The sequence below is a fragment of the Ammospiza nelsoni genome, chromosome 1, assembly GCF_027579445.1.
Source record: "Ammospiza nelsoni isolate bAmmNel1 chromosome 1, bAmmNel1.pri, whole genome shotgun sequence".
Taxonomy (NCBI): domain Eukaryota; kingdom Metazoa; phylum Chordata; class Aves; order Passeriformes; family Passerellidae; genus Ammospiza; species Ammospiza nelsoni.
Window position 1 is genome coordinate 2252015 of NC_080633.1, and position 14929 is coordinate 2266943.

The 14929-nt window shown below is 48.0% G+C and overlaps 1 protein-coding gene across 1 annotated transcript in view; it reads right to left on the reverse strand.

Annotated features, from left to right (window-relative positions):
* The window catches only part of WNT9A (Wnt family member 9A), a 60189-nt gene that overhangs the window by 16443 nt on the left and 28817 nt on the right, over window positions 1-14929 (reverse strand). Inside the window, exon 2 of the mRNA XM_059484994.1 lies at window positions 1213-1472. Within this exon, the coding sequence (XP_059340977.1) occupies window positions 1213-1472 (260 nt within the window). The remainder of the gene's footprint in view (window positions 1-1212; window positions 1473-14929) is intronic.

The following is a 14929-nucleotide window of genomic DNA, read 5'->3' on the forward strand; positions in this document are numbered from 1 at the left end:
TATAAGAAAGAAATTAATAAAGAAAGAGGGGATAGTTTTGAGAGCTTCCCAACGCTCTCCTCCAGCAGCAGCTCAGTTTCCAGCAGAAATGGGCAGAAAATGCAACTGCAGAGAGCTGCACAAACAGCTCCAGCCTCCAAGGGGAGCAGCCAGGGCCAGCAGTGGGAAGCAGAGAGGGCAAGCCCATAAATTACCCCCATTAGCACATTCTCTGCCTGCCCTGCACTTCCAGGGATGAGCTCAGGCCTTGCACGGAGCCCGTGGTGGACCTTGGGGAAGCACCACCAGCAAAGGATGGCCCAGACTGGCCATCAGGGCAGGATGAGCCCCTAGACCCCCCAGACCCATCTCTCTTGAGGAACCTCCAGACTCATTTCTCCTGAGGAGCCCCCCAGACTCACCTCCCTTGAGGAGGCTCCCCACACTCCCCAGACTCACCTCCCTTGAGGAGCCCCCAGACTCTCCTCTCTTGAAGAACTCCTCAGACTCACTTCCCTTGAGGAGACTCCTCAGACTCATGTCCCTTGAGGAATCCCCAGACCCCCCAGACTCACCTCCCTTGAGAAGGCCCCTGAGAAATCCCCAGAACCACCTCCCCTGAGGAGCCCCCAGATTCACCTCCCTTGAGGACCCCCTGGACTCTCCTCCCCTGAGGAGTCCCCCAGACTCATTTCTCTTGAGGAGCCCCCAGACCCCACAGACTCACCTCCCTTGAGGAGGCCCCACAGACTCATTTCTCTTGAGGAACCCCTCAGACTCACTTCCCTTGAGGAGACCTTCCACACTCATGTCCCTTGAGGAATCCCCAGACCCCCAGACTCACCTCTCTTGAGGAGCCCCCAGACTCATTTCTCTTTAGCATCCCCCTAAGGCCTCCCAAACTCACCTCCCTTGAGGAGGCCCCAGACTCATCTCCCTTGAGGAGCCCCAGATCCCCAGACTCACGTCTCTTGAGGAGGCCCCAGACTCCACCTCCCTTGAGGAGCTCCGAGATTCATTTCTCTTTAGGGGCCCCCCAGAGCCCCAGACTCACCTCCCTTCAGGAGGCCGCAAACACACCTCTCCTGAAGAGGCCTCCCCTCCAGACCTCCCTTGAGGAGGCCCCCCAGACTCATTTCTCTTGAGGTGGCTCCAGACTCCCCTCCCTTGAGGACCCCCAAGATCCCCCATACCCCCCACCCTCAAGGACCCCCCTGCAGCCCCCAGCCCCACCTCTCTTGAGCAGGCTGGCGCGGTAGCGGCCCTCGAGGGTGCAGTTCCAGCGCTCGAAGCGGAACTGGTACTGGCACTCCAGGGCGCTCATGCTGATGGCCTCCATCAGCGTCTCGGCCACGCCGGGGTCGCGCCGGCACATCCGGCGCTGCTTCTTCTCCAGCTTCAGGCGGTCACACACCTTGTAGTGGGCCTTGACGGCCGCCTCCTCCATTTCTGAGGTCAGAGGGAGGATGGTCAGGGGTTCGTTCCCCGTCAGCCTGCAGGGAAACACGGGGACACCACGGTGAGGGCAGGGAAACAAAATATTACTGCAAGAGTTCACAGAAGGACAAGAGACAGAAAAGCAGAGATGGGTTTAGAGAGACCTTTTGGGATGGGGACAGTTCTGCTGCAGCCCTGGAGGAGACCTGTGTGCTCTGGCCAGTGCTTCTGCCCTGCCATTAAAGCTCCTTCCTTTCACAGAATCACAGAATTCCCAAAATTCCCAGGTTGGAAGAGACCTTCAAGATCATCGAGTCCAACCCGGCCCCAGCACCTCAACTCAACCCTGGCACCCAGTGCCACATCCAGGCTTTGTTAAACACACCCAGGGATGGGGACTCTACCACCTGGGCAGCCATTCCAGAACTTTATCACTCTTTCTGTAAAAAAAACATTTTCCTAATTTCGAACCTATATTTCCCTTGAGGCTGTGTGCTCTGGTTGTGTCAGTGCTGCTGCAGACAGAGCCCAGCCCCAGCTGAGCACAGGCACCTTTCAGGAGCTGCACAGAGTGATGAGGGCAGCCCTGAGTCTCCTTTTCTCCAGGCTGAGCACCCCCAGCTCAGAAATTCTCCCCTGTGAGGGTGGTGAGGCCTTGGCACAGGTTGCTTAGAGAGGCTGTGGTTGCACCATGCCTGGAAATATCCAAGGCCAGCCTGGACACTGATCTAGTGAGTGGCATCCCCACTCAGGGCAGGGGCTTGGATCTAGATGGTATTTAAGGTCCTTCCAACCCAAACCATTCTGGGATTCCATGAAATACAGCCTGTGATAGAAATGGGATCAGGATCTCCTGGCTGAGCATCCCTGTGGACTTGATTTACAGTGGGGCTCTTCACAGTGTGTGTGCAAGGTGGCAGCAGGAAAAAGGTAAGAGGAAATATTTGGATTTATGCTCCCTACTGGATCTCACAGAGCTTGTTTGGGCATAAATCCCTGGCCACCTCCACCACAGGACTGTGTTTAAAACTGAAAGTGGAAAGAAATCATTTCAGGTGCCTCACTGCCTGAACTTGGGGAACTGGCAAAAATACACGAGCACCACTGTCACTGGGCATAAACAAAAAAATCATCTTAGCACAGCAAGCAGAGCCAGAACCCAGCTGGGGAAGGGACAGAGGATGATTTGTCCCTTCAGAGCCCAAGAGACACCCTGAGAAGGCACAGAAAGCCACCCTGCCCTCAGCAGAGGAGATCCTGACACAAAACCCAGCAAGTCACAGCGTGAGGCTGGAGTGCAGGACACACTTTCCAGGGTCGGGATCTCTCACTGCTCAGAGTGACCCCGAGAAAAGTTCCAAAGTCTCTTTTCCCAGCCTGGCGCTTGAAGAAGGAGTCAGGGCTCTTCATTTCTCGGTCTCAAGGTTGTTTATTGTTCCTTATCTATAAAAAATTTTCTCCTGCCCTGCCGAGGTCTGTCCAGCAGGACAGTTCCAGGCACTCTGCCTCCTCTGGGCAGTGTTATGTCTTTATACTAAAAACTACAAATACAATATTTACAATTACTTCCCAATACCTCTCACCTATGTTAGACAGTGAGCTTCTTCTCTAAACCAATCTGTAAGTGCCACCATCACAGCAGAAGGTGGAGGCCAAGAAGAAGAAGGAGAAAGGCTGGACACACCCAGATCCCTCCATCTTGCCTCCTGAACCCCCATACCAAAACCCCTAAAATCTACTTTTCCACCCCATGATAACTTCACTATTATTCTACCTAAACTGTTGTGGCTTGCAGATCTTCATACAAGGTTGGTAATTTGCTCCATGGGTCATAATCAAACCCACAGGTGTTTTGGGCTCTGTGCCAGGGTCTCTGAGCCCCCTGGCAGGGGTCTGGGCTGCTCAGGACAGCCAGAGGGATGTCCTGGCTCCTGACATTCCAGGAAACACTGCCAAAAGCTTTTACAAGACAGAACAAGCTCAAAACCTAAAGAAACCCCATAACCCAAAGAAATTCATGTCCCTTTGCCTCACCCCCTCCCTTCTCCAACACAAGGTCCTTGACTCTACAGTGGGCAACAAAAGATGCCAGGGGACTGTTCCTGGTGTCAAGTGACAGCTGATGGCACAGGACCAGGCTGGCATGGTCCCCAGGAGCAGAGAGGCTGCAGGAACATCTGCTGGGCTCAGGAGAGCTCTGCTGGCCAGGCTGCTGTGCCCCACTGTGCTGGCTGTGCCCTGCTCCGGCCAGGTGCCAGTCCCACAGCCCATGGGGATCACCACCCGGGCACGAACAGCACCTGCAGACACATCCCACAGCCAGAAAGGAAAAAATGGATGAAAAATATGGAAATTCAGGGCTGGGAACACGCTGGAATGTTGCAGTCCTGCACTGGGGAAGGCTGGGGACATCTCCATTGCTGCAGGAGCACTGGGAAAAATGGGGTGATGGGAATGGGAGGAATGGCACACACAGCACCTGCAGACACATTCCACAGCCAGATAAGGAAGAATGGCTAAAAAATCTGGAAATTCAGAGCTAGGAACACACTGGAATTTTGCAGTCCTGCACTGGGGAAGGTTGGGGGCTTGGACAACTCTAGTGCTGCAAGAGCAGTGGGAAAAATGGGGTGATGGCAATGGGAACCCTCTTTGCTGAGATGCTGGAAAAGCCACATCTGTCCTGCAGGAGCAGTGATTGGCTGGTTTTAATGAGTATTTCTCTGTAATTAAGGGCACTGGGAAAAATGGGGTGATGGCAATGGGAGAGGAGCTTCTTCACCCTCTTTGCTGAGATGATGGAAACCCCTTAAAGCCCCACCTGTCCTGCAGGAGCAGTGATTTTAATGCTGGTTTTAATGAGTATTTCTCTGTAATTAAGGGCACTGGGAAAAATGGGGTGATGGCAATGGGAGGGGAGCTCCTTCACCCTCTTTGCTGAGATGGAAACGTGTAAACGTGTAAAACTGAGGTGAAAATGTGCAAAACTCCACCTGTTCCACACAGGAGTGTGGAACCCAGGGCATTCCTCTGACTGCCCTAGAAGACTCAAGACCCTGGCAAAGAGTTTAAAAACCTTGGCGCAGAGTCAAAACCACCTGTGCCTTCGATTTTAGCCCACAGAGAAAACTGCCAACTTTGTGTGAAGGTTTACAAGCCACAAGAGTTTAAGTAGAATGATAGTTAATTTGTCACAAAGTGAAAAAGTAGAATTTTAAAGATTTAGAATGAAAGTTCAAAAAGGAAAATAGAGAGATCTAAGCATCTTATTCTTGTCCTCCATCTCCTGCTGTGATAGTGAAACTTCTAAATTAGTTCAGAGTAGACTGTCTAACATAAGTGATAAGTATTAAAAAATTATTGTAAATAAAGTACATGTAGTTCTCAGTATAAAAAACTAACACCACCCCAAATACAGTCAGTGTGCCACAAACTGACCTACCAAACAAACCTCAGTGAGCCAGGAAAAAAATGTAATAGATTAAAAAATAAACAACCTTAAAAACCAAAGCATCTTGACTTCTTCAGATGCAGGGCTAGAAAAAAAGACTCTTTAATACCTCAAAAGCCATTTCAACCTTTAAAAATCCAAGACAGGAGCAGTGATTTGCTGGTTTTAATGAGTCTTTCTCTCTAATTAATGAGATGCATCCTGCCAGCAGCACAGGTGCTCAGGATGCTTTAACTCCCAAACCTTGGTGCACAATGGGCATAAAATCCTGCCCTGAGTCCCAGCCAGGCACATCCAGTACAGATCCAGTCATTACTGAGGCATTGATGAGGTGCTTTAATATCAGATATATCTCAGGGAGGGAGCAAAAATGGGATTTTTAGGACAAAGATGGACAGGAAAATGTTCTCCTTCAGTTATACTCAAAGGTATTAATATCTCTAGAAAAACCCTGCGGTGATAAAAGCACAGAGGGATTGGTGGGAAGCATGAAAAAATATCTTCCCTCAAGTTTTGCTGCCCCTCAAATAATAACAATAATAATAATGAAGAAGAAGAAGAAGAAGAAGAAGAAGAAGAAGAAGAAGAAGAAGAAGAAGAAGAAGATGATGATGAAGATGAAGATGAACAACAACAACAATAATAATAATAATCTGAAAGCCAAACAGCAAGGTCTATTTGAAGCATATTTTAACCCTTTCATTTCTGGTCTGTCCCAGCTGCTCCCCAAGGAAAGGGGGACATCACCCAGCTCTGGTGCCTCCCAAAACTCAGCCAAAGCTCCCACTGAACAGAGATCCAACCCTGCCTGCATTACTGCTCAGAAGCACCCCTGGAACAAGCTAAGGAGTAAATTGAGGGGGGAAAGGGGTTTTCCCTCACCAGCATGTAGAAACTCTGCCAGGTGAAGAGCAGAAGCTTGGTTTTGGGATATTTCAAAGTCCAGTTTCCTACAGATCAGCCTTCCAAAACTGGCTGATAGCAATGGTGTGTAGGTGACAAAAGTCACCTAAATACACACAAAATAAAGATCCAGAGACCAGCAGATGGTAGGAAATGGGATTCAAGGTGCTTCACAGTGCCACAACTCTCCCACAGCTGGTGAAGAATAACCTGGGTAATGTGATGAACAGAGATCCTGCATTACTGCTCAGAAGCACGCCTGGAACAAGCCAAGGAGTAAATTGAGATGGAAAAGGGATTTTCCCTCACCAGCACACAGAAACCCTGCCACGTGAAGAGCAGAAGCTTGGCTTTGGGATATTTCAAACTACATTTTCCCACAGATAGTCTTCCAAAACTGGCTGACAGTGATGGTGTTTAGGTGACAAAAGTCACCTAAACATACACAAAATAAAGATCCATGGTCCAGCAGATGGTAGGAAATGGGACTCATGGTGCTTCACAGTGCCACAACTGGCAGAAGAACCACCAATGAAACACCACGATGAACAGAGATCCCATCACTGCCTGCATTACTGCTCAGAAGCACCCCTGGAACAAGCCAAGGAGTAAATTGAGAGGGAAAAGTGGTTTTCCCTCACCAGCACACAGAAACCCTGCCAGGTGAAGAGCAGAAGCCACACACACAGACCCACACACGCGTTTTCCCTCCGGGGGCCCTCGGCTCCGCACGCACATTCCAGAGGCCCTGGGGACAGGGCTGAGGGGGCACTTTGCAGAGCGTGGCATCAGTAACAAAGCCCGGGCAGAGGCAGGGAGGGCTGCCCCACCTGACACGCTGCTGCATGGAGCCCTTCTAATCCCACAAAGCCCTTTTATGCAACCTCAGCTGAGCGAGGTCCTGTAAGGCAACGGTGTCAGTCGGACGCTTTCTCAGCTCCTCACAAAGGCCAAGCTGTTCTTGCCAAGGAAATGTTTCAGGGGCTGTGTGTGTGAGTGTGTTTTTGTTTTTAACACACCTAAGCCAAGGCTGTTACAATTAAACTGCCAGCCAGAGCCCTGTGATTGTGTAATTTTGCTCCAAGAAGGGGCTGAGTGGGAGATGGAGTGGACACCTCTATGTGGAAAAAGGTTGAAACTGGATGGTCTTAAAGCCAAGACCATCTAAGCCAAACTTAGCTGTTTCTAAGCTAAGAACCAACTGTTCTAAGCCAAACTGTTTTAAGCTCAATTCCAAGATTCCAAAGGGTTCTGTGTGTGTGTATGTCCACCAGGAACCCAGAGAGAGAGCAAACAGCTCATGGCACACAACCCAGGAAGCTTTACCTCTCTGGGAGTTAACTCTGAGAGCAACATCAACCTCCAGAGTCAAGAAACTGTTCATAAAAGTCAGGATTTTGAATTTCTGCTGCAGAATTTTGCACCTTGTAGGTAGAACTCAGGATATTCTGTGAGTTTTGACCTAATCTTCCCCAATTTCTGCTCCGAGTGCAACATCCAAACCTCAGGACGGACCTGGCTTCCCCACCACCCTGACAGGAACCTTTGCAGGATCCTTTGTGCTATTCCCATTCCAGTTCCACCAGTCTGAAGCCAGGTAATCAGAAGGTTTATAATTAAATCAAGTGCCACTGGAGCTGGGATCCAAGGTGAGCTTTTTCCTCTGCTGCTCCCACCTGGAATGACAGGGCTGCTGAAATAATCCATTCTTATCCCACTTCCTCCTCTGTTAGGAAATTTCTCTTTGGTCCATCTGTACAGTGACTGGATTAATTTTAATTCCACTTTCCACATTTATCATTAATTGATGTAAAAAGCAAGACCCATCTGGTTTGCACACACTCTGCTGGCGTCACTTCCTTGGTCGTGAACTTCATCTCAAACATTACTAATTACATTTTTTTCCTGGAGTTCAATCACCCAAGGATTTGGGAGTGATCCTAAGCAGAGCCCTGGCCACAACACAGGCCAAGTTTTATCTGTGACATCATGGAATTATTGCCCTTCCAAGAGGCAACTCAAGACAGATCCTGCTTCCCACTCATCTCAGGGGTCAAGAGTTTCTATGGCCTCATCAGCTCACACTTCCATCAGTGCCCCTGGATTTTCCCTTGCTCAAGTGGGGACTTTCCTGCTGGGGATTGGAGCAGGATGAGGCAGATTCAAGGCACCTACACTGACCTGTGAGGGCACCCTCATTTTTGAGGTGTTCCAGAGTTTCCTCTGCTGCTCCCACCTGGAATGACAGGGCTGCAGAAATTCTGCATTCCTATCCCACTTCCTCCTCTATTAGGAAATTTCCCTTTGGTCCATCTGTACAATGACTGGATTAATTCTAGTTCTACCTTCCACATTAATTTTTTCCTGTGGAATTGCCACGCTTTCAGCCCTTTTTCTTCTCTTTTCACCGCTTTTCCTTTAATAATTAAAAAAAGCTTCTGGAAACTTGACAGCTTGACCACGAGTCTTCACCACAATACTTAAATTAATGATTGCACAGCTCAAGGAGTCTGAGTTATGCTGGACACCAGGCCTATATTATTTTATTTTGCACCCAAAAACCACCAGTTGCTCTCTCTCCCCTATCATCACATTCCCACTACGTGAATCTTCCCTAAATTGATTTATCACACTCCTCCTCCCACAAAGGCTATTGAATATTTGAAGTATAAAAACCAAAAGTCCAAGAAAATAATCTGAATTTCAAGGTGAGTAGTGAAGATTTGATATTTAGAAGAAGAGTTGGACACGGAAGGTTCAACCACCTCATTCTGCACTGTCCTGTTTGGGTTTTTAAGTGTTTAGAGATTAAAGGGTCCAGATGAACTCAAAAATATCCCAGATCTCTTTATATTACAGAAAAATAAGGCTGTGGATCCTCCAAACTTCAGGCTTCCAAAATGAAATCTCACCAAGTGCTCACAAAGATTGTCCTGTCAGAATTCTCCACTTCCACCTCACCCCTTTTCCAGTGTCATTTTCCCAGTGATCCCCTGAGAGGATACTGTGACATTGTGAGTCTCAAGGAAGGTGACAGGAGGAAAAGTGTTTTTCCCAGCCTGAGGGAATCCAAACCACCCAGGCCTTTACAGGACAGAGCTGGAGCCCAGCCAGGAGTCAAACCCAGCTTTGCTAAAACTCATCTTTGCAAGTTCCACCGTCCCTCATGGCCGTGCCAGTTCTCCTCCCTCAGCTCCATTCCCTGGGCTCACCTCTCCCTGTCATTGTCCCCAAACAATGGGGCCTGGCTGTGGGAGACCAGAAATAAAGCAATTATAAACTCCAGCAAAGAGTGAAGCAATTCCCACCACAATTATGCCCAATGGCTGTTTTGATCCTTATCTTCCTCTCAATAGTGTGGCCAGAGCTTTCTTTAGGTGACAACGTCTCAAATGTCACTTCCTCCTCAGTCAGCAGTGCCCAAATCTCAGTTGGAGTTTCTAGAGGAGTCACAGCCCAACAGCAGAGGCTACTACACACACAGAATCACAGAATTCACAGAATCACACAATGACCAGGTTGGATGAGACCTTCAAGACCATCGAGTCCAACCCAGCCCCAGCACCTCAACTCAACCCTGGCACCCAGTGCCACATCCAGGCTGTGTTAAACACACCCAGGGATGGGGACTGCACCACCTCCCTGGGCAGCCATTCCAGAACTTTATCACTCTTTCTGTGAAAAACTTTTCCCTGCTATCCAACCTGTATTTCCCTTGGTGCAGCTCGAGGCTGTGTGCTCTGGCTGTGTCAGTGCTGCTGCAGACAGAGCCCAGCCCCAGCTGAGCACAGGCACCTTTCAGGAGCTGCACAGAGTGATGGGGGCAGCCCTGAGTCTCCTTTTCTCCAGGCTGAGCACCCCCAGCTCCCTCAGGGGCTCCTCAGGGCTTACTACAACATTACACACTCCCCAAAACACTGAGTAGGGGTGAGAGGCCTTTCCAAGCTCACAGCATGCAGGTAGGAAGCAGCCTAAACCCCACTCCAAAGGTGACCATGTGCTTGATGGGTTTTTCTAATGGAAGATTCTGGAATTTTAGGACAGAGGGAAATCCTCTTAGGTCCTTGGATCAGCTTCTGAGCAATGGGAAGGAGGAGGATAAAAGCGACAGCACAGCGGAACTTCCAACCCAGCAGACCCCACTCACCAGGAAAGGAAGGACCAGTCTCCTTATGGAATCTGCTCAAACAGATTTTTGGGGTTTATTTTTAGGGAAAAAAGGTGCAGATTCATGTAGGTTTCAATCATTCAAGCTCTCTTCAACCATGCCTGGACAGATCCATACAGCAGCTTCCTCTGAGCCGTCTCAGGATGGACACACGGACACGAAAGAATCCACAACCTCAGGTCCTACCCAGAGTTATTCCAGCATCCAGCAAAAAGGGAAAACAACAGCTGCTTCTGGACAAAATAAACCAATGGTACAAACCTCCAGCTTGTCCCTTTCCAGCACAGCTTTCCTCCAGCACTCAGCCACCACTCTGAGCCCAAAGTTCTCTTTGGATGCTACCACAGAGCTTCCCATTTTAGATGTAGATGAAGCTCACATGGAAGTTGGAAGATTTCCCCAGGCCTTCACTGAGGAGAACACTGGACTCCAACCACCAGCAGGTTTTTAAATCAGTTCAGAAGGGATTTCTCTGGGAATGGGACTAAACGTGCATGGTTTTCTCCCAGACAGAGGATGGTTGCTGCATGTAAAAATTAACTTCCATCAAATTTCCTGCCAAAGCGGGCCCTCACCTTCCCCTGGACAAATTACCCACAAGTTTGGCATGTGACACACCTATAAAGGAAGAAACCTCTCAGTGGATGAGCAGGGAAGATGTGACTCAGCCCAGCTGTGGAGGGCTGGAGATGTTCCCATTCCTGCAGAGGATTTTATGGGATGGAGGTGCCATGAGGAACAGCTCCATCAGGAGCACCACAAGCTCCAAGCTGCAGCAGCATTCCCCTCTCCTGCAAAGTAGGTCTGCACAGGTGATGAATTACAACTCATTGAAGGGAGGATTTGCCTTCCCTTCCCCGGTGAGGGGGAACAAACTCAGCAGAGAAAAGAATCAGTTTTGGCTCTTTGGTGGTGCACCTGAACCACAACGCTGAACAATTTCTCCTCTTTGCCCCCTCCTCTCCTTACACCAAACCTTATCCAGGAGGTTTCCAGCCCATCAGAGCAAAAGATAATTTGATTTTAGGTAAAAACCTCAGTCCCAAGACCTAATTCCCCTGGAAGGACCCACTCTGTCCACAAACAAGCAGAGAAAGAGGGTGGGGAGGGAAAGGTTGTGTTGTTTCCTCTCCCCTTCATCCTCTCAAGAATGAAACAGCAATCAGGGAGATTTACAAAGGATTTTCAACCCAACGGTGCCAGTGGAATGCACGGGCCAGGCGGCAACAGGGGCTTTCAGTGCTGAGTTAAGAGGCATTAGCTGTGGCCCTGGCAGCCTGTGCCAGGAATTATTCCCCCACACCATCCCCTCCTTGGCTGGACAGCTCCTGGACCTCCAGTCCAAACCCCTGCTCCTTGGCCAGCCACTGATCATTTTTATTTAATTTATTTTAATTTATTTATTTTATCTTATTTTATTTTAATTAATTTATTTCAATTTATTAATTTTAATTTTTTTAGCCAAACATTATTTCTTTTGGCCTGGAGCCTGCTGCAGCATAGGCAACAAGGAGTTGGGACTTTCATGCAGGGAAGCAGGAAAAGTGCGATGGAAGATGAAGAATTAACCCAGAGAAGAAAATAAAAGGGTTTTTTTTAACCCATTAACTCCACATGGTCTAGAGGGGAGAAAAAAAAATCAAAAGCCCAAATAGAGACAGATTTTTAAAATATTGGGGCTTTTGTTTGGGGCTTTTTGGGGGGAGAGGGGAATAGTTTGTGGGGTTTGGGTTTTTTTTTTATAGCACTGAATATCCTTTCATCCCAGGATCTCAGCTCCATCCCTGACACAGGGTTAGAGAAATTCACGCTCTCAGGCACAGGGTGAGATTGTTGAGCTGTCCTGTGCAGGAGTTGGACTCAATCCTTGCAAGTCCCTTCCAACTCCAGATATTCCATGATTTTTTATCTAAAATTTGTCTTAAAATGACATAAAAGACAAAGGACATTTCTAGATGTCACTTATGGAAGATATGCATCACCACCCCGCCTTGCTTTTGAGCAGTTTTTGGTGGGATTCAGGACAAGGAAAGGACCACAAATGTCATGGATCACACGACAGAACACAGCAAAATAATTTATACAGGACTTTAAAGACAGGAGACCAAAGGAGGTGGCCCAGAGGCTCAGTGGTTTGAGTTTCTTGTGCCAAACTTGAGCCCCATGGAAACCCATCTGCTCCTACCACAAATCCCAAATTCCTAGAAGCCAAAATGCCATCTATAAACCTGCAGAAATAGCTTTGATCTTCTATTCCAAGCAAAGAAAATCCAAGTTCATGATCTTTCTCACCAGCTTCCCTTATCTGGGAGGACATCCACAGAATAAATTATATTTGGCATTTGAAATCTAAACAAAGAGGCCCAAAAGCCCCATAAATGTTTGTTCCCTGAGCTTCTTGCACTGATGCTGCTTTTTATTCATTTATTTTACCAACAAGGAATCAGAAAGCACCACACAGGAGGTAAGAACATTCCTTCAAAAGGGTAATTCCAGCTCTCAAAACACCTTCTGCCCATCCTTCTTTTATAGATCAACTGTCCAATTAAGAAATGAGACATAAATTATTTTTACTTTTAACCCAATAACCAACCACCCATGCCCTGCAATGGGGGCCTTTTTATCCAATTACACAAAACCACCCAAACCCATGGAGAAGAAGGGAAAGAAGGAGAAGAAAGAAGGAGAAGGAGGAGGAGAAGGAGGACCAAATCCTGCAGATCCAGCCAGGGCTGGAAGCTCCACAGGGAGAGCTCTGCTCAGGGCAGTGCAGGGATCAGACCTTTTGACTCAGACCAGGCACAGTATTAAAAAAATAAAATAAAATAAAATAAAATAAAATAAAATAAAATAAAATAAAATAAAATAAAATAAAATAAAATAAAATAAAAATAATAATAATAAATGGCAGCCATTGAGAAGGGAGCCATTTTTCCAAAGTTCACATCATTGAACGTCAAGGCTTGCTGCCACCGGATGTTGTGAAGCCCAGAACGATGAACAGACTCCAAAATGGATTAAACAAACTCAGGAAAGGGAGGTTCAGCCAGCTGGGTGATGAAACACGAGGGTTCAGGAAGCCTTTAAACCACAGGCAGCCAGAAGGACACGTCAGGAGCCACATCACTGCTCCCAGGTCTCCTTGGACCCCCAGAGATCCGTGAGTGGCTGGAGAAATCTTTGATTTGACCTCAAATGGCAGCTCTTGTGTTCCCAACCACCTGCAAGATGCTTCCTGCTCTAACTACAGCATTTGGACATTTAATACTGAACCCCTTTGCACTCTGGAACCCTTCAGATGGCAGCAGGAACAGCCCCAGAGGTGTCAAGCACACACCACACTGATATTTTACCAACTGAAGCCTTCCAGGGCTTAAAGGAGTCTTATAAAAGAGAGAAAGAGACTTATTCCTTTCTTATTATCTGTAAAATGTCAACTCTTGTCTTTTTCCAGGGTAGGGATTAAATGTGTGAGATGGTATTTCTTGTAGGGACTCAGATGTTTATCAGTTCTTATCTCTGTCACACTCTCACAAACCCTGAGTTCTGCAGCACTTCACTCTCACAAACTAAAAATGGAGCCCCATCTCTCTCTGCAAGGCCTTTGAAGGATCAACTGTCCAATTCAGAAATGACACCGAAATTATTTTGACTTTTAACCCAATAACCAACCACCCATGGCTGCAATGGGGACTTTTTATCCAATTACACAAAACCACCCAAAGCCATGGAGGAGAAGGAGGAGGAGGAGAAGGAGGAGAAAGAAGGAGGAGCAGTCTCCACCCCAAAACCTCCATTTTGCTTTATATCCATTACTGTATTCTAAACCCTTAAACTCTGAGTTTCCCACCCTGTGGTATCACACACTTCTATCCAAACTCCACACCCACAATCCCAGTTCTGTCATTCCATTTTGGAAGCTTCTCCAGGGCCTCAGGTCAGTGCAGTGTTCTCTTGGGGGTCAGTGCCTGGCAGCACAGAAATCTGAAATTCTCAGCAGCCAGGGCTCCAACAGGAACAGGACAAAGGAGGAATGGTTTTAAATAAAGAGATTTAGATGAGGTGCTACAAAAAATTCTTGGCTGGTGAAAAACAGGTTGTGCAGAGAAGCTATGGCTGCCCCATCCCTGAAGTGTCCAAGGCCAGGCTGGATGGGGTGGGAGCAATCCCAGCAGGGCTCCCACCCACGGCAGCCCTGGGCACCCTGGGCTGTGGGCACGGCTCCCACAGCCATGTGTCAGTGTCAGTCTCCCCCTGCCAGGGAATGCATCTGACTTCCCACTGAATTCCTGCTTGTCTCCCTCACACCTCAGCCAGCCCTTTTGTCCACTCTGGGGAGTTGTGACGGTGTTCACAGGGGTCTTAGGATGAGGGAAGAGATGAGGATCTGACTCCATGTTTCAGAAGGATGATTTATTATTTTATGACATATATTACATTAAAACTATACTAGAAGAATAGAAGAAAAGATTTCAGCAGAAGGCTAGCAAAGAATACAATAGGAAAGAATGACAATAAAAGCTTCTGTCTCAGACAGAGAGTCTGAGCCAGCTGATTGTGATTGGCCATTAATCAAAAACAACCAACATGGACCAATCCCAGATGCACCTGTTGCATCCCACAGCAGCAGATAATCAATGTTTACATTTTGTTCCTGAGGCCTCTCAGCTTCCCAGGAGGAAAAACCCTAAAAAAAAGGATTTTTCATAAAATATGTCTGCAACAGGGGGTGAAGGCTGCCCAGCTCTGCAGCAGCAAGGTCTGGCTGGGGCTGTCCCTGCCTTTTCCCATGTTTGGGATAAATGGTGCTGTCCATCCCCAACACTGCCCGGTCTGTTCCCAGCTGATGCTGCAGCCACAGAGCTGCCCTTGCCCAGACCACAGAGCCTGGCAGCCAGGCAGGAAACTCCTTGCAGCCAAGGCAGCAGCTTCCCTGTGCACACATACCTGCTCCAGCAGCACAGCAGCTAAAGAGAAAATCAAGTTTACTC